The sequence below is a fragment of the Delphinapterus leucas genome, chromosome 6 (genome assembly GCF_059928025.1).
Source record: "Delphinapterus leucas isolate spDelLeu-1000000601 "Yukka" chromosome 6, BTC_Dleu_Yukka2, whole genome shotgun sequence".
In the NCBI taxonomy this organism is placed as follows: Eukaryota; Metazoa; Chordata; class Mammalia; order Artiodactyla; family Monodontidae; genus Delphinapterus; species Delphinapterus leucas.
In genome coordinates, this window is record NC_143134.1 from 70,715,162 (window position 1) to 70,739,320 (window position 24,159).

General features: G+C 37.8%; 1 protein-coding gene across 3 annotated transcripts in view; it reads left to right on the forward strand.

Moving 5' to 3' along the window:
- Nucleotides 1–24,159, forward strand: part of GLIS3 (GLIS family zinc finger 3) — a 499,285-nt gene that overhangs the window by 382,669 nt on the left and 92,457 nt on the right. For 2 of the 3 annotated variants that reach the window (XM_089913242.1, XM_022573610.3), the window contains exons 4-5: nt 5,935–6,096; nt 10,146–10,256. In XM_089913242.1, coding sequence (XP_089769368.1) covers nt 5,935–6,096; nt 10,146–10,256 — 273 coding nt within the window. Of the gene's footprint in view, nt 1–5,934; nt 6,097–9,700; nt 9,827–10,145; nt 10,257–24,159 lie in introns of all 3 variants that reach the window. The other variant, XM_089913241.1, reaches the window with a different exon arrangement.

Consider the following 24,159-nt stretch of genomic DNA (forward strand, 5'->3'; position numbering starts at 1 on the left):
ATCTTTGAACATTCAACATTTAGAAGTATGACCTAGGAGATGGTTAGAAATGCAGAATCTCAGGCCCTACTCCACACCTACTGAATCACAATCTGTATTTTAATAAGATGCCCAAGTGACTTATGAGCACATAAAGATGGGAAGCACTGTCCTGGAAGGAAACTTATAAATCTCAGCTGAACACATGAGTCAGATTTCTCACCTCTTCTCAGATGTGTGGAGTGGCTCTGGGCCCTCAGCCGTGCCTTTGGCCCCCTCTTTCTGAGTCACAGAAGAAGCCATCTTTCATTTATACCTTTTGCAGGTATGTCCATGATTCAAGTGGACTTGAACTCTTGGGCTTACTGTGGAAGTCATCTTGACTATATCCACAGTGTTATAAATATTTGCTGACCTTTCCACCAAAGCCTTTCACCTCTGTTGTCTTTGGGCTGTACCTGGAAGTTGTAAACTAGCATATAATTCATCAGTCAGTCCCCAGCGCTGCACAGCATGACGCAGTATCAGCTGTCACTAATGGGATTAATTGGTCTTGACTGATGAAATTGTAAAACTTATTCTTCCAAGGGTCGTAAACACTGAGCCTTAATTGAAATCAAATGTATATTTTTAAAAAGCGTGTCCAGCATCATAGACTCCTTTCTGTTTTGGTTTTGTTGACACTAGTGATGGTATAGAAACCTGATTGGGAAAGGTTTGCTGTTATTACTGCTTTGAATACGAACTTGTGCTTCTCAACTAAATTGCTGATTAGGGGAGGGAGTAATATTCTACTTGATTACTGGTTACACATATGGAATAAATCCTATTTTAATGGTGTCTAATGAGTCTTTCCTTTTCAAAACCTTACACAAAAGCCTCTAATAGAAAGGGAAAGTAATATTTCAAAGGTCATCTTAATGCCACTTAATGTCAACAATCTGTAATCAAGCCTATATATAGAGAGAGAGAGAGAGATGGTGATTACAGACCAGTTGTGATCCTTTAAATATGAAATAATCTCCTAAATTAACAAAGTGGTGCAAGCTAAGGGTCTCTGGATTTGAGGTAACTTATACTTTTTAATTAAGGTTTGTTACTTGAAAACAGCCTCAGAGTTAAAGAGATTTTTCTCAGAGTGAGGCTTCATACAATGCAGTATTTTCAAAACCCCATGAGATTTAAAATTCTGTTGCTTACAGTTTCATGCATTGTTCTTACATGTGTCTGTAAAGCCACTGAAATGTGCGATTGGAAAATGATGACTCCCCGTCAGTGCTTTTTCTCAACGGTGAAATGTAGTAGACACTAGAAACATGGGATGTTTTGTTGGTCAGGAGGCCACTGAGGGAACTGTTAGGCATACCTGTTTCAGAACTAGACATCTGCTTGGCAACAGATTAAATAATCAGGAGTTTAAAGAATCTCTAGTATGACATTGGCATTCTGGAATTTTGTCTCATTTGCAGTGCAAATGGAGATAACCCTGCTTTATCCTGGGATGGAGATGTTTCTTTTCAGTCCAGGGCTGCTGCAAGCCCATATGACTCTTGTCCCAATTAGAAATGAGTGAATTCTGCAAGACACTTTACTTCTGTCAGGAGATTTTCTTAAGAACATCAACAGTGATTACAAAATGAATGGCATTCCAAACTCACACTGTAGCATCCGAATCTCCTGGAGGGCCCCTTAACACTCAGACGTCTGGGCCCACACCCCCAGGTTTCTGTTCTGTAAGTCTGGGGTTGGGCCAGAGAATTTGTGTTTCTGACAAGTTCCCAAGGGTATGCCGATGCTTCAGGTCCGCACACCGTGTCTTTGAGAGTCACTGCTCAAGGTTCACCATTGTGTGACCTGTCCAGCCATATGCATTGATCTTGCTTCCATCTTCCCATGAGTAAAATTTGCGTTCATCTTGTTCCTCTCATTGCTTAACACATAGTGCCATGCTCATAGGGCTTACTCAGTATTGGTCAGGGGGAAGAAAAGAATGCTATTTAGATAAAATTACTAGTGGGTACCAGACCCATTTCCCACCACCACTCCCTCCCGTATTACCATTCTGCATTTGTCTCTCTTTTTGTTCCACTTTTCCTCCTTCTGCTACCCCCTTGGATTCTGAGAGTTTGTTTATTTGTTGTTTTTCTCTCGTCTTCCTATATATGGCTTGTGTTTGAACCACGGGCAACTTCAGGCCTGATGACCCAGCTGTGTGTCACTGGGCCTTAGGTTCCTGGCTCTACAGGAAGTCCAGGAAGGGGATGACCAGGGACTAAGATATTGGTCAGTTTTTGTGTAGAGGTTGGTTCGTGGCAATGACACAAGCAGTCAGGTGACAATTTGGACCTTAGATCTCAGGATAGACTTTGCACTTCAGGAATCTTGATGAGAAAGTTTGTGGTCAAATTCAAGGAAACTCTCCTTCTATGATTCCGGCTTACCTTTATGTTTAGATGTTCCTTTACAAGGTGAGACTCATTTTGAAAGATTTTGAAAACATGAAGAAATATAAGTAGAAAACGAAGCATCCATTTACTCAAACATCCAGTTTAGCTGTATTTTGTAACACTCTTGTGTAGTTCTACCTAAATGTTAGTTTATTTTTAATACATTGGCATTTAATTGAACTTATAAATCTTGGGGTAAAATTGCCTGAGGGAGAGGAAACTCCTGTGCTGAATTACAGGTTTATTCCCATAATGAATGATAATGATTCATTATGAAATCATTTGCTTTCAAGTTTCATCCAGACACCTTTAGAGAAATGAACAGCACCTAATTTCTCTTCTTGCAGAATTGTTAGTGTGGCACGCACATTCAATCAGGTGTGATTCTCTGCATACTCCTGTGATGGGTTGGGTGTTAGGCGCACCTCCATGGAGCCATTTGTCAGTTCTTCCATGCTGGATTTTATTGGTTTGGCGTTCATGGTTTCTTCCCAGTGAATTTCTTCAACAAGAGTGAGTGGTTGATGTTTATTACGAGCCCCTGAATACATGGGGTTGCCTTGTTCTTGCCTTTATTCATACAACTCAGTGTGGTCAAATCCCTTCACTCTTAATCTTTTCTCCTGAAAATTGTATAATGCTAGTACAAGTACTACAAATACTTTTGTCTTCTGGCCTTTCTTGTTACAGAGGAAACATCTGAGATCAGTTGGATTTTCATGATTTTACTGATAATCTTTTTGTTGTCATTTTCAGTCTGGGTGCTCATATTTTCCTCCATCTTTGCTATTTTTATTTTTATTTATTTATTTATTTATTTCTTGTGGTACGCGGGCCTCTCACTTTTGTGGCCTCTCCCGTTGCGGAGCACAGGCTCCGGACGCGCAGGCTCAGCGGCCATGGCTCACAGACCCAGCTGCTCCGCGGCACGTGGGATCTTCCCGGACCGGGGCACGAACCCTTGTCCCCTGCATCAGCAGGCGGACTCTCAACCACTGCGCCACCAGGGAAGCCCATCTTTGCTATTTTTAAAAAATGGTCAGGATGTTCTGAGCTATAGTTTGCTTTTCACTGATTTGCTTGGAATGTAGCAAGCTCTTTGGTCTTTGATCATTACTTCTGTTAACAATAACACTAGCAATTAACTGAGTTCAACTGGACATTTACATGGACATTTAACTGGAGAGACCTTAGAAATGCTAATCTACATTCAGTTTACATCTGATGAAGTGGGCAGTTGGAATTAGTTCTAGGACATGTTTGGGATCCCCTCTAATCACTCTGTGGTAGATCCAGGGGTCTTATCTGTCTGGTGCTCACAGAAACCTCATTAATATATTCTAAAGTGGTTCTCCACTCCCATGTTGGTGCCGAGACAGTGGAGCCTTCTCTCCGACCAAGAGCTAGGGTGACTATAGAAGGGAGTGGTTGTTGGGGCCTACTCAGGTCTGGGTATGCACCCCTGGAGCTGGCCCCAGAATGGTGCCCACCCTACAAAACAGCCTTGCTAGGAACTAGGCTACAGGCTTGATGCGTCCAAAACCACAAGCTCATTTTAGACCTAAGTGTGGTCTAATCTACCAGGTGATTCTAAGACAAATGAACTGAGCTCCAGAAGTTTGCACTGAGTTATCATTCAGAGTGAACCTTAAAAACAGAGGTTTGGTTGGCAGAGGCCTCTTAGCCATGAATTGGGGGTTATCTTTGAGCCCCTTTATTCTCAAATTTGAGACCCATTTGAAAACCTGAAGAAATAAACCACTTAATTCCCCTCTCCCTCTAGCGATATAACATTATATGCCTTTCACTCTTCGTCAGCAATCATCTTCTGTTCGGGCTAAATTTATTTTTATGTGAAATAGAAATCAGGAAAACACCAAAATTATTTTAAGCAAAATATCAAAATTGAAATAAACCAACATATGTCTGTGAAACATGTATAACTCTCAATCAAAAATAAGTGCAACTTTCATAAATTTCTTAAAATACTCCAGCATGCAAAATCTGGACAACTTAAATAGATGGAGTTGTGACATGTTCGATTATTCTTCCTCCTTAGTTCATCCTTTACTTAAAGGTGAAAATTCAAATAACCAAAACCTGGCCAGCTCTGTGTCATCCCTTCATGGACAATGTACTCATCTGTTACAATAAGTAAGAGAACCAAGGAATTTTATAGCATTTCTTGTAGTAAGCTTAAGTTATACCTGCTAATTTTTAATGAAAACCATCTTCAATTTACCCTTCTTTACTTCTGTTCTCCCCACCAGCCCCACATTCCTCTCTAAGGAGTGAGGTTTCTTAATTGCAGTAAACATATTATGTTTTGTTCTGATAGTTTGGGGTTTTTCTTCTTTTGGCCATGCTCCACAGCATGTGGGATCTTGGTTCCCCTACCAGGGATCAAACCCGCACCCGCTGCATTGGAAGCGCAGAGGCTTAACCACTGGACCACCAGGGAAGTCCCTGATAGTTTTTTAATTGCAGTTTTCCTTGCACTGGGAACTCTAATGGCATTAAAATTGTCAAAAGGGCATAATATTCTGGGGCTTAGCATCAAAGAGAAAGTTAAAGGATAAAGGCCCATCTCACATTTATGCTTCATGTATAGGCTTTCTCTAACACATTTTCTATTAGATTGTCACTTCAAGGATTGAAATCACTTTGACCCTCTAACAGTAGCTGATATTTTGCCCACAGAAGACAGTAAGTAAATATTACCATCAATAAATATTATTGACAAACCAATGAAGCATTTCTTGAGATCTTCAACTTTTTATTTTAAGCTCTTCTCTTTAAGAACCAGGTAACAAAATTTCTTAAAAAAATAGAAATAAATAAAACTATAACTTTATTTGGAATATGATTTAGCAGTAAATGAATTGTCTTCCAGTTCCTTTTTAAAAGCATGTTAAAAACTTTATCTCATTAGGCTTGGCATCACCCTGTATATTAACAGGGTCACTCTTGGGAGTTGAAAACCACTTAAGATAGAGTTAAGAAAGTTTATGATCTTAATGATTCAGCAGACACATGTCCTTTTCATCTCTCACTCTTGGATAGTCTATTTACTTTTTTTTCTCATACATCACTCTTTTTTGTTAGTTTATTAGTTGTAAGAAGTTTCTTCCTTCCTGATTCTTTCAATTTGGACCAATTTGGAAATGGAAAAGTGTGTTAATTTTTTAACAAACCTTTAAGGCACGCATTAGTGTATTTTTATTAACTGAGCCAGATGGCTCACAGCAAATTTTCTCTGACATAAGTAATCACAAAAATCAGTTTGGGACCCAAATCTGGTATGGAAAGTGGCATGTATATTCAGTGGAAAAATGCAGTTCACATAAACATACGGATCTTTTTAGAAGTAATATTGTTACTGTTTGGATTTCATTTTATTTTTTTGTTTTAGGCTAAGTACAAACTATGGACATTTATTTTTCCTGTCCCCCAACCCCAAACATTCAAAGTCCTTCTCAACAACCAAAAATTGTTTTCTTTTTTGCAGTTTGAAGGTTGCAAGAAGGCCTTCTCAAGGCTCGAAAATCTCAAGATTCATTTGCGGAGCCACACAGGCGAGAAGCCGTATTTGTGCCAGCATCCGGGCTGTCAGAAGGCGTTCAGTAACTCCAGTGACCGCGCCAAGCACCAGAGGACACATCTGGACACTGTAAGAACGGCAGGAGCTTTCCAGCTTCCAGCCCCAAGCCCCGGTGTGCGGAAGTGCCCGTTTGACAGTGGGACGGTGAAGGTGTTTGCTTTATGACCTGCAGGTTATAGGGAGAGTGCCAAGGGCAGCAGTGAAACCTGGTAAAGAGCCAGAAGGGGCCCTGTTTGGTTCGTTCTTTTCCATTTTTCTGTAGTCACAAGTTATCCTAAATATTACAGCTGCCTGGGACAAAGGGGGTTCCTTGGTTACCTCTGTATACAAAGCAAAGGCACTTTAGGGGCTGTCGTATAGTAGATTTTAGTACAGAGAATGACTCCTAGAGATTGGACATTGAAGTAAGTGTTCAAATATCAAGATATACTAAGATAGGTAAGATACGCTATTGTTAGAAATAGGAAGCACTTTTTTTCTTACCCTGGTTCTTTTCTTCTTGACATAAGAACTTTGAGACTGGCATGATTTTTGAAAGTGAATCTAGCCTTTTGCTTTAGAAACCACCTGGTATTTTCACCTTCAAGTGATCTAAAAAGAATCAGCAAATCTTTCCCAAGGGTTCAGTTTCATCACGCTTCCTATGTGTTAACAGCCACATATCCATTGACATAAACCTTAACTCTCTTAGTGCTGAAACATTTTGTTCATTTGCTAATGCCCTTTCCTTGACTCTGTCTTTTATTTTCTAAATTATGTTGATTGTCTTCCTTTGCATTTCTCAGGTTTTGATGCCATTTTCTTTACATGAGGCCAGGTAGATTATATGTAATTTTAGTTCACTTAACAAAGCCATCAGGATAAATGTATTATACACATCACAGATCTCTTATCCCACGTTCTTGCAAGTAATGTATTCATGACAGTACTTTTTCAGTGTTAACATTCTGATGTCTATTATTAAACTACACCAGAATTTGAATTTTTAAAAGATACTGTTATTTCTACACACCTTCTCATACATATTTAAGATTCTTCTGATGTTATAGCTGACATATTTATTAAATTTTATATTAGTCTCTATTAGTCATACTAATAGAAGTCATTTTAGCTATATGTCACATAACCTTTCTAAACAGAATTACCTCCTGATATATATATAAATGGGATGGTTTGCCTAGTAAATATCTGAAATATAATTAGAGTAATATGGGTGTAAGATGGACCCTTTCTGCTATAGCTGAATTGAATTCAGTGATTTTAAGACCAAAAGAATGGAATATTAAGTGAATAAATTTGGTGAATAGCAGTATTTTTTAAAGGTAGAAGAAGGAAAAAAAAGAATGAATTATGTTAAAATGCCCGATTTTATATGTCTAAAATGGTCTTGGTAGAATCTAATAAATTTTCCAATTTGTCATTAAACTTTATCATGGAAGAATGAACATTCATGAGACAAGATTGTCTTGAGAAATTGCTTCTTCTCTAGCTAGTTATCTATAGTTTGAAAGAACTATTGTAAGGCTAAGTGTTATGGCTCTACAATACCCTTCTTTGCTTGGAGCTAATTTTAGCTAATCAAACTAAGAGCATTTTCTAAAATCATTTTGAATTAAAAAATATATATCCCTTTTAAAAACTTTTGAGGAAAGCTACCTAAGATAATAATTTCATGATTAAGTTCAATGCAGTAGCTTTTAAGACTTAGCTGTTTTTATTTTTTTAAATTATTTCTCTATTAAATCTTTTAAAACCATCATTTTTCCTTTGAAGTCCAAACTACCTTCTGTTTAAATTTTTATTGCATTTAACAAATTGGTAAGTTCTTTTAAAATCCTCTACAATTTTAAGAAATTAAACATTTATTTAAAGAAGGAAACTGTAGTTGCTTGTAGAATTTATTATTTAAATTTAGGTCCCCATTCCCTTTCATTAAGTACTCCTTACGCTAATGCTGTCAGAATTTTGGATAAAGTATTTCTTCAATTAAATGGATTCTTTACTTATAGGAAAATGATTTCCCCATAAAAATTACTGAGTTCATAATTCTAACCCTGAAAAGTGTTATTAATTCATTTCTCTATTAGCATCTTAATGTCTCAACAGGGGAAATAGTTTTATCGTACAAATGGAAAATAATGAAGAACATAGTTTGATGAAGTGTAGCATGCCATTTAAAGCTCAGGTAATCTGAGTTAAAATGACCAGCATATCAGTACCACTTAGACCATCCCCTGATGTTGCTCTTTTGGCATACTGATCCCAGGTGGCTGATAGCAGGGGAGAGAGTGACATCTCAAAATCAAATACAAAATGACATTACCCATTTCTTATCTTTCTAACCCAAGTAATGGTGACTATTGTGATAATTATGGCATCGATTTATATAACATGTTAATATTCCCAAAGATTTTTACATGCAACATCTCTAATGCTCAAAACATGAGCTTATGTGGTCACAGCATGACTGCCAATAAAGATGTTGGCTAGTTGCCCCCATAACACCAGGGCAGGACAGGGAAGACTAGGGCAAGAAAGCTGTGTGAACCCAGAAAAGATTCCCAGGTTAAAGGAAACCTTTGTTTACCCAATGGAAACTTCCTTGGCAAGTGACTTCAGCCCATAATTGGCTCATCATTTTGCAGAAACTGTGACATATTGAGAGGCTGGTTCATCCATTGTTCACTGTTAGATCCCTGATATGTAACACAGTGTCCAGCGTGTTACGGGAGCAAAAGAGTTGCTGGGTGATTTACTCATTCAATCAATCAGTCAGTCGATGAACAAACACATCAGATAATCAAACTTAGAATTCAAATTGGGAGTATCAAACTGAATTATATATTCATGACTTTACCTTGTTCTTGGAATCAAAAATGGTAACAGTAGCAACAAAAAAAGTGAATCACATATATGGCTTCCTGCAGGGCAAATAATATAATCCACATATATGTTGGCCTACAAAATGACAAGCAAGTGCATGAAAACAGGAACAAAATATAAACAGTAGGGAAAAAAAAACTGATTTTTCGGGAGGGTTAGGTCAACAGAATAAGCAGGTTTCTAAAGAAAGAATTCTATTGTAGAGACAGGGTTTTAATTCTCTTCCTTACATTTCACCTCATGCAGGCATAGCTTTAATATGTCACCTGATGAGATACTAAGTAGATGAGTGACTGTTAATACATCTTATAAACACAGTTAATCTTGTGATTTTTTTCAGTTCTTAGGATAAGCAGATTTTTATTTATTCTACAATTTAAAAGCCGTATTCCCAAACCTTTGGTTTGAATTTCGTTGTTACAATAGGAATAGTTGCTAAAATTTGAATCAATGTGTAGTGCTCTCATTCATTAATTCATCATTCCTAATTAGCATCTACCAATCACCAGGGACATGAAAATAAAAGATTCTAGACTCTGCCTTAGGCTCCACACCTTACATCTCTCAGGCGTATGGGGGAATTGGAGTAGCCAAAACTTGTGTTCTCGTCATGCTCAGCCAAGGGCTTATTCACCTAACCCAGGCTTAACACCAGGACTCCTCTACTACTAATAATATTAATGTTTCTCTGGCTGATTTTTCATGTGTCTGTTGTTTGAAACCTACTGTCTTTTACTCACTTTCCACTAATTTTCCCTTTTAATTTTCTCCCTCTCTCTTTCTGAATCAGGTTTCTTCTGAAACATTCCCAGTCTTTTCTGGACTTTTCTACAGCTTCTTTATACCTGAACTCTTAAAGAGTATGTGTTTCCTAATTTCTGACAGTACCAAAGATTGTTTTCAGGGGAACATAACTGTAAGTATGACTGAAGATACTAATAATTTCCATATTGAAAAATGCCACAGGAGGTTTCGCGGTAAGAGTGCATTCTGTAGCAGTCTCTTAAAAATCTTCAAAGATAAGCCATCTCTTTGTTTCTTGAAAGTTTACTCTTCTCTTCGCCTTGATGCAAACTTTCTGGGCTTTCTAATTAAAATGAATGAGTATTACATAGCATTTCACGTCAGTCAGTTGGTAACAGTTCATGCTCTGAAGTCAGTCGTCTTTGAGTAAACCTTCCCCAGTTACCTTTATGATTTAACCACAGCTGTTTCTTTCTTTCTTTCTTATTTAGAAACCTTATGCTTGTCAAATTCCAGGATGCACCAAACGCTACACAGACCCAAGCTCCTTAAGAAAGCATGTGAAGGCACATTCTTCCAAAGATCAGCAAGCAAGGAAAAAGGTAATTTTAAAAGAGAATTTATCCAGCCAGGACAAGCACATTTAAATTCCTCTTGCAGTACTGGGAGCTTCTGCAGGGCATTGGTGATTCTCATACTTCTCAAGGTATAACATGTTTTAGACTCTGAGTAGAGAAGTCATCCATGAAGTAGTAGCAAGGCTGTGATTTTCATAACTGATGTAACCAGATATGAATTTCTGGGGAGGGTTTGTATAATAGGAATTGGAGGAAATTAGTGAAAGTCACCTAAACTGGAAAGTAACAAAATTCAGTCCAAATAGCTAAAGAAAATTGAATTGGGAAAAACAGCACAACAAAAACCCTTTCTGGAGATAAGTGCTTTTTCATAAAATATCAATTGGCTAAAATAATTACGTCTGATGAAGCAGGTAGGGTAAGTATAGAGCATTCTTCCCTTTAAGCTTAGAAAAAACCACATTCCTTAATAAGTATTACGTAAGAAAGTCTGAGAAAGGAATTGAACCTAAAATTACTTTGACATCAATGAGGGCTTAGTGCATCTCTCAAAGTTCATAGAAATTATAGTATCTCTCAGATTTGGAAGAAATGTTAAAGATCAACCTGCCAACCCACCTGACTTATTCTCCTGACCTCATAAAATCTCCAGCAAGTGGTTGACCATGCTGTGCTTTAACACCTTGAGAAATGAGGAGCTTACTGCCTTTCAAGGATTTTCTAATAACTGAGTTTGTAAATTTTTGGACCAAAAAGTATCTTCTGATCATGGCAGAAAATAAGTTGACCTGACCTTGGCTTTTTGAGTGTTTCATTTGTGTTCAGATGGGTACCTGGTTCATCTAAGGGCCCTTCATAACAAATTTAAGGGAAGTTTAAGACTCTGCTTATTTCAAGTGATTGAACCCCATGGTGTGATTAAACCCTATGGCTGTGGTTTTCAGATCACCATGGCTTCTAGTTAACTAGAATCTTTTATTCTTTTATGATTTATAGGGATTTAACTCTTTTATGTTGGGAAATGCTCTGTAATCTTTTTGTTACTTGAGATTTTTTCTTCCTTGAGAGGTGTTAGCACAATGCCAGTTGAGGGCTCATATATGGAAACAATTTGACCCCTTTCCTGTGAGTTAGAAAAATGGCCAGTCAGAAGGATTTGATAGATATTCTTTTTTTAAAAATAGATATTCTTAACGGCATACATACCCACTCTTGTAAGTCAATTGTTAAAATTATTTTTTTCTCTATAAATATAGTTAAGTGTCTTTAATTGGAATCCCAATAAACTGATAACAGATGATCATTATCAAGAGATGATAATAGATGATCCTTCAACATGGATTGGATATGTTCCTGTATTCTAAAACAGCAAAGAAACTGCTAAGTGAATTAATAATATACATAAAGTTGTAAGGAGGATGCTTAATTCTTAAAATAACACACCATTGTTGCATACTGTTAACTGTATAGGAGGACCATTGTCTAATGTTTTTTGTCATTATCCATGTATATCTTATAAACTTGAAGTAATAAGTTGTGCTTGTTAAAAAATAAACCTTGCTGAGAGTTTCTTCCCCCTAAATCTGACCATTCTCCACCTCCAAGTTGTCCCAAATGTATGAGGTTTTACTGTAATAGCCAATCTATCGTCAGATTGAAGAGCACCTTCACAGAGAATAACAACTGTCATGGGCATGACAGAATGTAAGTCTCACATGTAGACAAGTAAGCAATAATATGATATTCAGCTTAAGAGGGTAACCTAGGTTGACAGTAGGTATGAAAACATAATGGGATATTTTTAGGAATTACTAATGGTTTCTATTGTTCAAAGATGGTGTGTTTCAATCTCTTTATAAAGGAAGAGTAGTTTTGATTATGTGAAAGATTCTTGAAGCACTAATTTAAAAAGAAAATCAGATCTTAAGACTACAGAATACAAATTTATAAACAATTTGCAGACAGCCTTCAACAGGCAATCCAGATAACAAGGATATGCTTTCAAGGAGCAGTATTATAATCTAATGTCAGATATTACAGTATTCTCTTAATTTTGTCTTGTGTAAAATGAGGTATTATCTCTCCAGTGATTTAGCTTTTGATGTTCACTGTTTTTCCTGCGAGTGGTTGAATTGGATTTGGCTGACGTTCTGACGTTCATTGCTTAGTCCTTAGTGACAAGTTACTGTGTTTACTTTCCAAATTTTAACCTGTCCTTTTAATCTGAAGATTTAAAAAATCCTGTGTGGATCTGTAATGGACTAATTTGTGGAAATTAAAATGATGAAAGTTGCTCCATCCAATAAAAAGGGGAAATGTCACTCCCAGGAGAAGCAGTGCTAATAAACCTCAAATCAATCAATCCACATTTTCAAACCTCGAGCTGGTATTCTGGTGTGTAGTATTTACATGGTACAATGTTGTTACTAGACCTCAGAGAGGTTCTAAGTGCTATTCACATCAGGGCTTGGTATTTGAAATATTTCCTGGCAGCAATAATAAAAAAAAGTAAGAAACAATAACCCTTTTAAGGCAGAATTAAGATTATTTACGACTTTAATTAAAAATTGAAAACTGGCATCATTTCAAAAAGCCTTTACAAAAATGTGAATTCATCAAAAATAACCATAAAAATTCCAAGGTGATAAAGGCACTGTGGAGAAATGGTCCCAGCCCTAGGGAATTGTTTTGTTGAAAAGAATAAAACCCTTTTCTGTCACACCCTGTTAGTCATGGACTTGTTTAATATACCCTGCCTGCCTGCCTGCCTCTAATCCTCTTTTTAACCTCCCCCTAGACACTAAATGACATTATTTTGGTCTTAACATGGCCGGCTTTATGAAGTCCTACAGTGAAATCATGGCCAGTGACAAGGCATCCTCACCCATAAGACAAATATCTATTAGGATGGGTAGAGATCTCATAAGTGATGCCCTGGTCATGGGCATGTGGCCCTTTTCCCACACCTGTTGGATCCTACTGAAAACCAAGAACCTGAAATCTCAGCTTAATATTATTCAAGCTATGAAAAGAAAGAAGAAGGGAAAAAAAAAAACTCTCTGCAAAAGAATTGGGATAATTTGGCTCATTGCATGCAGAGAGTAACTTTTCTCTTTGTCTAATGTGTGCACACCCACACATCCCATCAGGTGACATACAGACTTCTTCCATCGAATGTGCTTTGCAGATCTTGAGTCCATTAAATAGTGGGCTACACAGATAAATGAGCAGCAAAATACTCAAGTCACCAGCTATGGTCTCCAGAGTAGAATTCAGAATAGAATTCAGCTTGCAGAGCAAAAGACAGAATCCGTCCTTCAATTCTGTCTGATAATGAGTGTTGAAATAAGAGAAAACTAAGGCAATAAGCCACTTGAAATTTTCCTCAAGCCTGTGAGCTTTATCAGAATTTTTCATTTTCACCTTAGAAGTGCCATAAACAAGGAGGTTTCCTTCAACTCTGGCGTGCTACCAACATGGACTTTTTAAAAGTGAATGCAAAGAATGCTGGGCCAGAAGTTAGAGATGACATGAATCTTTCGTCCATTTCACACTTCCACAGAGATTCCAGACTTTGGGTGTGATTCGTTAAATGTTTGTTAAACATTCACCTTTGACTCACCATGGTTGATAACTTTCACTTTTGTGACCTCTATGTGGGCTGTTTTAAACCAAGCAAGTATAATGTGAATGCAACACGTATGTATATTTCCTACTTAGGGAACAGCTTTATATAGCTTTCTGGCTAAAATAGAGCTGCTTATTTAATGCAACTCTCTTCATGTGGAACTGATGATTCTCTGGAATCTGTTCAGAGCCACCACCACCCCATATGTACTCAAAACTATAAACAATTTCATTAAATACAACATAGGCTCACCTTGCTTTGTGCAGTTGTTGGAATCTTAAAAAAGCTATGTGAAAAAATACATTTTCCCCTGAATGAAAGCATGTATAAAAGAGCTAGTGAGGCTCACTTTTCTATCAGGTGTTTTCTGTCATCATCTACGTGGCATACGGCATATACAAATGGGGTACACAATCAGAGGCCTTCCCAGATTTTGTCAATCCTCTTTCTATCCTCCCTGCCTCCCTTCCTCCCTTCCTTCCTGCCTTCCTTCCTTCATTCCTTTTTTTTCCTGCTCAGGAATAAATTAAAAATCATTCCAACTCTCAATGGAATGTCAGTCATAGGCACATATTACAAATATATTATTTCAAGATGAACTGGTAGCTCCCCTTCTTCCTCTCACATTTAGGAAATCATATTGGAATTTGAGTAATAGTGATGCTGTTACAGGGATGACATTTAAAGGGCACTAGTGTGTGTGTTTTTTTTAGGTGGGTCACATTAAGTTTTCTACTTTAACAATTGTTGCTGACAAATTACGTACTTTACACCTCAGAATGATGGTGAGACATACTACCTGCCTGAATGTCTTGATGTCTCAGTTGAGGGTAATGGATTTCAAGAAAGGTGCTAGGTATGCTTTTGTAAAACAAACAATTTTGGTTCAAAATAATGATGCTAACTAATAATTAAATTTAAATTTAAAAAAGTCAAGTTAACCCCAGATTGATTATACTGATTTGGAGTTGAAACCAATTGCCTGGAGGCTTCTATTTTAAGTCGATACAGTATGAAACCAGCTATGATTTTGAGAACATTTTGATGCTACATGGTGATTGGAGCTTTTAAAAAGGAATTGAGAATTCACATTTGGGTGTGGGAAGGTGGAGGGGTAGGGGTGGTTGTCCATGAGAGTAAACAGTTAGTGAGAAAAAAACATCTGTTCATTTCTGGAGGTAATGGAAAAACTGTTTTCAGCCTTGTGAATACAGAAAAATAAATATTCGCATCTCTGAGCCTAGCCCAGTGTCTTTTTTAGCCTGTAAAGCAGTGTTTCTCAAAGCATGTTCTTTAGAACCTTATCAGATCCTTATCTTTAGGATCTTATCAGATAATTCTTTTTTTCTTTTTTTTTCTTTGGCTGCACTGGGCACTCGGGATCTTCATTGCCGTGTGCGGGATCTTTTAGTCAAGGCATGTGGAATCTAGTTCCCTGGCCAGGGATCGAACCCAAGCCCCCTGCATTGGGAACGCAGAGTCTTAGCCACTGGACCACCAGGGAAGTCCCTCAGATAATTCTTTTAGAAAGTTTTTTGTTATATAAATTTGGGAAATGCTGAGTTGAAAAATATTCAATGGTTTATCTTCTTGCAAGAGTTCTCAGAGCCTTGGATGTACCAATATTCCAGAGAGAAAATAACATTAAGCATTGTTCAAAATTACTTGGCCAACAAAACAATCTTCTTTTTCCTCTAGAGCGTCTCATCAAACCACTCTTCTGTAAATTACTTGAGAAATACAATCTCAAGTAATTTCATTTATTCCATTCAACAAATATTTATTAAGCACCTACTGTGTGTCAGGCATTTGATAAGACCCACGGATGCAAGTGTGCCTAAGACAGACATATTCTCTGTTCTTATAGAGCCACGTTGTCTTGATGAAGTCCAGCAACAATAAAAAGATTGACAGAAAATAAGTAACATAAATGTAGGCAAGGAAGCAGTGAGGGAGTTGATATGGAGATTAAAGAGGGGGACCTGTTGAGGTGAGATGGTCCGGAACACATTCAAGTGACCACTTTAGAAATGAGAAAACTGTATTAGCTGCAAAAAGTTTTAAAGCACTGCTTAAGTTAAAATACTGTACCTTTCTGTTTGAGCTTCTTTTAAATAATTCTGGTGCTAACTAAGAGCACAGCAGTAGATGTCAGGATCATCTTAGTTTGTTGTAATTAAACTTTTTGGCAGCCTTTCCTCAATTGCAGTGTCATTAGGGGAACTGGATGCTAGACATTGAAAAGCATAGCTTATTATCTCCCACCTAAGAAAATGACTCAGATGGTCAGCATTTGTGGTTCGCTGAGCAATCAGCACAGGTAGCACAAGTGAGGCCCTGCATCAGCTCTGGGGATTTAAAAACAAGTGAGATCTGAATTTGCCCTCCTACAGATTACATTCCAATGAAAGACACATGGAGATACGTGCTTTCTGTATGGTAGGAGAAATGCTGTGATTAAAGTCACACAGAGCGTGCTTGTGGAACATGGTATCTGGGAGTTCCTTTGTGACTGACAGAGATTCTTAAGGAGTGAAGTCTTAGATTCTATTATTTGAAAGAAATGGGGAGATCTTTGGAGTTCTACATTGTTCTTGATTATATTACAGTTCTTTGTCATATGCGGCAAAGTAGTTTTTGTTCTATCCCCCTTGAAAATTCTTAATTGGAACAAAAAATAGGAGTGTTTGGCCCTGCTCTGGCCAACTATGTAAGGAATGAGGACCGTATGACAGGTGCTTTAGTGAGCTATTTTATAGAAATGGTTCCTAGAAAATTGTTTTTTTGATTGATTGACAGAAACCTAAGCTTCTCCTTCCTTTTCTCTTATTAGATTTTGTGGATTCTTGATAAAAATGATTTTGGAATAGAAACATTTTTCCCAGACTTTCTGCTGCCTAAACATAATGTCCTAAAATATCATGATACAGCTCATCGTGGCCCTCCTCGGGTTTTTGCTCTGTCTCCGCTTCTGAAGTACTGGTTCCCCTTGGAATTACTGCTTCCTCTGCTAGTTCTCTCTTGTCTTTCCTTTTCATATTCAACTGAGTTTTGTCTTTGATATCCATGGGTAATATGTTTCTATTTGTTTGTGTTGGCTCTCTGAGCTCTAAAGATTTATTTTCAGGTGACTTCACACAAGGGCTTGGATAAGCCTAATGTGAAAACTTTTCATGGTGGTTGCTGGACGGGTGACTGTGTCTCAGAGTACTGTTTGGATTGGACGTCAGGAGGTATGGGCTCCTTTTATGCAGTGCTATGAATTGCTTTGTGACTTAGCTTAATTTACAGTCCCCTAGTTTTTCCATTTCCCCATCTTCATAGCTATCTTGAAAGGCAAACACAGGGCCTCAAAGGTGAAAGGGTAATCATTTCAGTGTTGTTACACATACCTCCAGTCCAGGGTGGTCTATTGTGAATGACAACAGAACAGCAGTGTCCTTGGAAATATTTTTTCTTTGTGAGAACTGAATATTCTTGTAGGTGAAGTCCTCTTTTAGTGATGACTATAGATCGTCTTTCTAGGTCATATGGTTGTTTGGATGATGGAGCAAAAAAGATCCAAATGAGGGAAAGGAAACTGAGACCCAAACCAGAGGAGATTAAAATCAAACTTGAACCTGTGATATTTGGTTCTATTCATAGGTTATTAATCTGGGATCCATGGACCATAAGGGAATACATGGAAGAGTGGGTTTTAGGAAGTTAATGAAATCCCAGAAATGTAAAATGTAAAATGTATTTTTCTAGGGAGAAGCTCCATAGGTTTCATTGATTCTCTGAAATTAAGACTTCCTGATGACCAAAGGGAAAAAAAGGAAAAAATTCCCACAAAGGGACACAAGGAAACACTCTGGGAGGTGTGTTACATTTCTACTACCTTGATTGCAGTGATGGTATCATGAGTGTTTGCATATGTCCAAACTCATCAAGTTGTCCATATTATTATATGTGCAGTTCTTTGTATATCAATTATACCTCAATAAAGCTGTTAAAAAAAAGACCCTCTGAGCCAAAAGAAATGCAGGATGCCTAGTGACTGTTTCACCTGGCTTTAATTATAATGCCCCCCAAAACTTTGCCCAACTAAGAACAATCTATGCTCTTATGTTCTGGAGGATCGACTCCTACTTACCCGGCATTTACTGTGTGTCTGATATTTTGATAAATGCTTGTGAATACAAAAATGGTAAGATAGGCTCCTTTCCCTTGAGGCAACCAGAGATGTTAAAGCAGGACTTCGACAAGCGGTGGGATGATTGTATAGATGGTGAATTGAAGTATGGAGGGGAGGGTACAATAAATTAATGGAGGAGTCTGAAGCAATTGCACCACTTAGGATGGTATGCACTTTTACAAGATTTAATGAAGGCCTGGACAAGGATAGTGGCAGTTGAGATGAAAATGAGTGGACAGGGGCTTCCCTGGTGGCACAGTGGTTGAGAGTCCGCCTGCCAATGCAGGGGACACGGGTTCGTGCCCTGGTCCGGGAGGATCCCACATGCCACAGAGCGGCTGGGCCCGTGAGCCATGGCCGCTGAGCCTGTGTGTCCGGAGCCTGTGCTTCGCAACGGGAGAGGCCACAACAGTGAGAGGCCTGTGTACCACAAAAAAAAAAAAAAAAATGAGTGGACAGCATGTGGTGATGGATTGGATGCCAGGGATGAAGGGTAGAGTCAAGACGTCTCCAGAGTTCTTACTTCTAGGATTGGATGAGCAGTCCACAGGTGAAATTTCTTCTTTCTCAGGGAAATCTCAGTTCTGCTCTTAAGGCCTTTCAGCTGATTGTATTAAAAATTGACTGTATTGACCCACCTCCTAGAGAAATGGAAATAAAAACAAAAATAAACAAATGGGAACTAATGAAACTTAAAATCTTCTGCACAGCAAAGGGAACCATAAACAAGACAAAAAGACAACACTCAGAATGGGAGAAAATATTTGCAAATGAAGCAGCTGACAATGGATTAATCTCCAAAATTTACAAGCCAGCTCATGCAGCTTAATATCAAAAAAACAAACAACCCAATCCAAAACTGGGCAGAAGACCTAGATAGACATTTCTCCAAAGAAGATATACAGATTGCCAACAAACACATGAAAGGATGCTCAACATCACTAATCATTAGAGAAATGCGAATCAAAACTACAATGAGATATCACCTCACACAGGTCAGAATGGTCATCATCAAAAAATCTACAAACAATAAATGCTGGAGAGGGTGTTGAGAAAAGGGAACCCTCTTGCACTGTTGGTGGGAATGTAAATTGATACAGCCACTATGGAGAACAGTACGGAGGTTCCTTAAAAAACTAAAAATAGAACTACCATACGACCCAGCAATCCCACTACTGGGCATATACCCCGAGAAAACCATAATTCAAAAAGAGTCATGTACCACAATGGTCATTGCAGCTCTATTTACAATAGCCAGGACATGGAAGCACCCTAAGTGTCCATCGACAGATGAATGGATAAAGAAGATGTGGCACATATATACAGTGGAATATTACTCAGCCATAAAAAGAAACGAAATTGAGTTATTTGTAGTGAGGCGGATGGACCTAGAGTCTGTCATACGGAGTGAGGTAAGTCAGAAAGAGAAAAACAAATACCGTATGCTAGCACACATATATGGAATCTTAAAAAAAAAAAAAAAAAAAGGTTATGAAGGGCCTAGGGGCAGGACGGGAATAAAGATACAGATGTAGAGAATGGACTTGAGGACACGGGGAGAGGAAAGGGTAAGCTGGGACGAAGTGAGAGAGTGGCGTGTACATATATACGCTACCAAATGTAAAATAGATAGCTTGTGAGAGGCAGCCACATAGCACAGGGAGATCAATCAGCTCGGTGCTTTGTGAACACCTAGAGGGGTGGGATAGGGAGGGTGGGAGGGAGATGTAAGAGGGAGGAGATATGGGCATATATGTATATGTATAGCTGATTCACTTTGTTATAAAGCAGAAACTAACACACCATTGTAAAGCAATTCTACTCCAATAAAGATGTTAAAAAAAATTGACTGTAAATGTTAATCACATCTAAAAAAAATACCTTCATAACAATACCTAGATTAGTATTTTATTGCATAACTAGGGCCTAGAGGCTAGCCAAGCAGACACGTAAAACTGACCATCACACCCAGAAACTAAAATTCATTATGTTAAAATTTAACTGAGGCTACTTTATTTGAAGGTGACACTAGCCACACAAAAATGGGGCATGGTAAACTTCAAAATGTAGTTTATATTAGTGCAAATTGATTATTCACTAGGAAAACTTAAGGAAATTAATTATTGGATATACTGGTTCTACTCCCTTTTCTTATACCAGTGATGGTTCAAAGCAAATTTGTTCATGCCAATTAATTTATAGATACTATGCTAAGAGAGTACAAGAGGATTATACTTTAAGCAAATAAGCAGATACTTTTTTAAACATGTATTTTGTGTTATATATCAGAGAATTTACAGAATCATAGAAATTTATCATAATATGTTAACTTTTAATTCAGTCATTTTTGTCATAAGTTTGTGTCATATAATATTTGTTAATACAGTATGTTTGTATTATATTAAATGAAATAATGACAGTAAAATGCTTAGCATGGTGCCTGATACGTTATACATGGCCAATAAAGGTTAGCTGTTACCACTAGAATTACATCATGTAGTCCATTAAGGGTTTCTAAGAGAGAAGACAAGGGTTGTTGAAATTTTAGTGAGTTGGTTTTCCCCACTCCAGACTTCTCCATTAATTTATTTTACCTCAAGGAGATTTTAGCTGCTTAAAAACAATTAATGGAAACTGAGATTATGACATAATTGTGAATTGTTTATATATCCATTTTGTTTTTTCTTCATACTAGAAACACATTTGTGTTCATGTTTGTCTGTTTTAAAATCTCAACCAGACAAACTTACTGGAGAGAATCCATGTCTTTGGGTTGAAAATCCCTACCATTTGTCAGTTTTCCTATAGGTATTGTTATGTGAATGGCAGATGGATGGATATAGATTTCATGCAGAAGAGCTTTACTTTTATACCCGTTTTAGACCTTGATTGTTTCCTGACTTTTCCTCTTCTAAATTGCTCTCATTTGTGAAATCTGGACAGTAACAGCAGTGCCATAGGTATGTGGTAGCTACTAGTGAGGAAACACACGTGAAGTGCTTGTTGCAAGCCTGCACAAGACGGAGCTCAATCCTTGGAGGAGGTATAGCTGTGGCCACGGTGTTGGGAGTTAGAAGGTGTTACAATAAAGAGCAAAGTGCCTTGTCGTCCCCTATTTCTGCTGGGGAAACTGGCTTTTATTAGTGGTGTACAGAGCAAAAGTCAGATAATGGCAAGAATTTTCTGAGGGGAGAAGAGATTTTTCCTGCCTCAGCTGTTTTATGTGGATTCTTGCTTGAGAAGTTAGAGGAAGTTGACGAATAGACCTTTGAGCCTTCTGCAAGGCACCTCTTGAGTTGTTCAGCAAGTGGAATCCAATCTCTGTGACTCAGTTGTTTTAATAGTGATGGTGATAACCTTATTTTGCCCACATTTAATGCTTTAACATTTCAGAGCCATTTTGTATACATTATCTTATTTGATTCTTTGGGCCTTTAGAGTCAGGATGAATTTTTTATTACTACTTCTACTCTCTTTAGTTTGTTTCTGAGAAATGAGAAAGTTTAGAAGTGGAAAGGGAACCAAGTATGATGCCAAAGGTGTTATGCTGTTTTCCTACAAGACCCACAGAATGTGCTCCAGAATTAGCTAATACTGCCTAACGTAAAGCCGTCCGTTAAGCCTTGACGTACTGTTTGCAATCTTGGCATTCCACAGAACATTTTGGCAAAAGATTATTCTCCCTCCCAGCAGTCCAGACCCCTCTTTATAAACTCTAGCAAAGTGTCATGTGACATCTTAAATGCTCACTGTTTCCACTGTTTGTTCAGTCCGGACTAACTCTTAAGTAACTGTTAAAGGACTACAGATAGTCGCTGCCTCAATAGGGCTGTCCTTTTCACTGGAATAGAAAGATGTTTTTCTTCTTTTGGCGATGAGTGCTTGCTGTGCTGCCATTATAGGGGCCAGCTGTGGGCACAGCTGTAGTCCATTAGAATTATAAGCATCCTTAAATGGACCCTCATCTTCCCTGGAACCCAGCATGGGGAATCACATTCAGAAAGTTCCAAAAGATATTCATGACGACTCTTCATGAAATCTTAAGCTTTCAGATTTTAAGACATTTTTTTTTTTATTTAGCAAGTCTAATATGTCCAAACATTCTTTATATTATTAAGTCAAAAATCTACCTTCCTGGAACACCCACACAGGAGCTCTAGTTCTGTCTTCCAAGTATGCTTCTTTGTTTCCATCAATGACCTTACTGATGTATGCAGAAATCCTGCATTAATATTCCTGTTACCAACAATTTTTACTTATTACCCAGCTTCCAGATTTTTTTTAGCATACAGATTGCATGCCTTTCTATTCTCTCCCTTTCATTTGTGCCATAGAATACAGTTTCAGGTAGGGTCACGGGAGACCATCAGTGGTCTAATGACCTTATTGGCTGTTGAGGCAGCACTGAACTGAAAAGGCAGGGAACTGATGTCAAAGGGCCTTATATATCATTCTAAGATGTTTTTAGATAGATCGTGGTCAGACTTCTGATTTAGAAAGATAATTATGGTGGTAATGTGGGGCATGAGTTAGGGATCTCGGGTGAAAGGAGACAAGACAATTAAGTTGGCATATTTTTGTTAATCAATATTGTTTAGATACAGTGGCTCATCTAATTATGACTATATCCAGCAGGGCTATCATCAATTCCAGGTTTCTCGGTCTTCTCCAAAATGCTATCGTGAGAGACTTTACTAAATAAGTTGTTGTAATCTAGGCTCATTATATGTGTGGCTTTCAGCTAATGGTATCTAAAAAGGAAATGAGGTTTCTCTGGTTGTTCTCAATAACCCCATCCTAGCTCCTATTGACTTACTTTCTCTTGAACTGCTCACCAACCTATATTATTTCTATAATCTTTCCAAGCATGAAGTTTAAGCATTCTGGTTATCAGTCACATTTCTAGACTTTATCTTTTTTTGCCTTGTTGAAATTTGAGGTATGGATTTCTGTTTTTCCATTTTTCTGGGCCTTATCTCTTTGTACTTTCTCAAAACATATTTTTATAATCATGTTTACAGGTGTTTTTGGTAGCAGAGTTAGTGTAACATTAGAATCTTGAATTCCCTGACTAGTTAGTGGGCTCTCTTGCTGTCTTCTCTCCTGTGCTAGGCCTTGCTGTCCTCTCTCACACTACTTCCAGCAATCGTTTTTCTAATGATTCTCATTTGGGACTCTCAGCTATGGGATATATAGAAGCCAGGTAGTAGCAGAATTGTGATGTAGTTGATCAAAGTGGCTTAACACTGCTGCGTATCTTTCCATATATTTTTCTATCATATATAAACATGGGGCCCCTCTGTTCTGATTCTTTTTACTCCGTAGCATATAGTAAAAATCACTGCCATGAGGAGCCTTTATCACTCAATATTGGCAAGAACATCACTGATCTCTGAAAAAGGAGACTCAAAAGGGAAAACAGTTAAAAAGGTGACAGAACACAACAGACAAGAAGCTCTGTTTCACAACAATGCTTTGGGCTAGCCTAGCATATAAGCGCCAGCTATATAGGAATTTGATAATATTTACCCACTGTGGACTTTGAATAGAAATTGTATTTTGAGATGATAGTATTACAAAGGACATCCTTGATATTTCCTCATATGTACATAAGCAAACACAGAAATCAGATTTCATTTCTTTGTACTCAAATTAGCAATCAAGGATGATCCATTCCCCTGCTCCTTTAAAAAAATCTTGTTCTTTCATATGGAAAAATGTCAAGAACAAGTTCCCCAATTTTCAAGTCATAAAGATTCAGACATGTTAGGGTGCCCTCAATCTTGGCATAAGTGAACAGAGGAACCCAATGTTCATGATGTTTTCCCCACCTCCCATCTCTACCCCAATTATGAGCCCCCTCCCACCCCAGAATATTTAGCTTGAAGTTGATTAAAGCCTTCAACACAGCAAAACACTCACAAACCCAGTACCACTAAATCTCTTCAACCATCGGTGATGGCAAGAAGGGGTGAATTGGCATTTAAAATATCCAGTAATAACACAATGGGTGCAATTACCCATTTTTATTCTCTTCCCTTATGAAATAAGTATTTAAAGGAAACGGGAAGAAGAACAATAAGAGCCATTAAATACCTGTGTAGCACAGTTTACTGGGCATT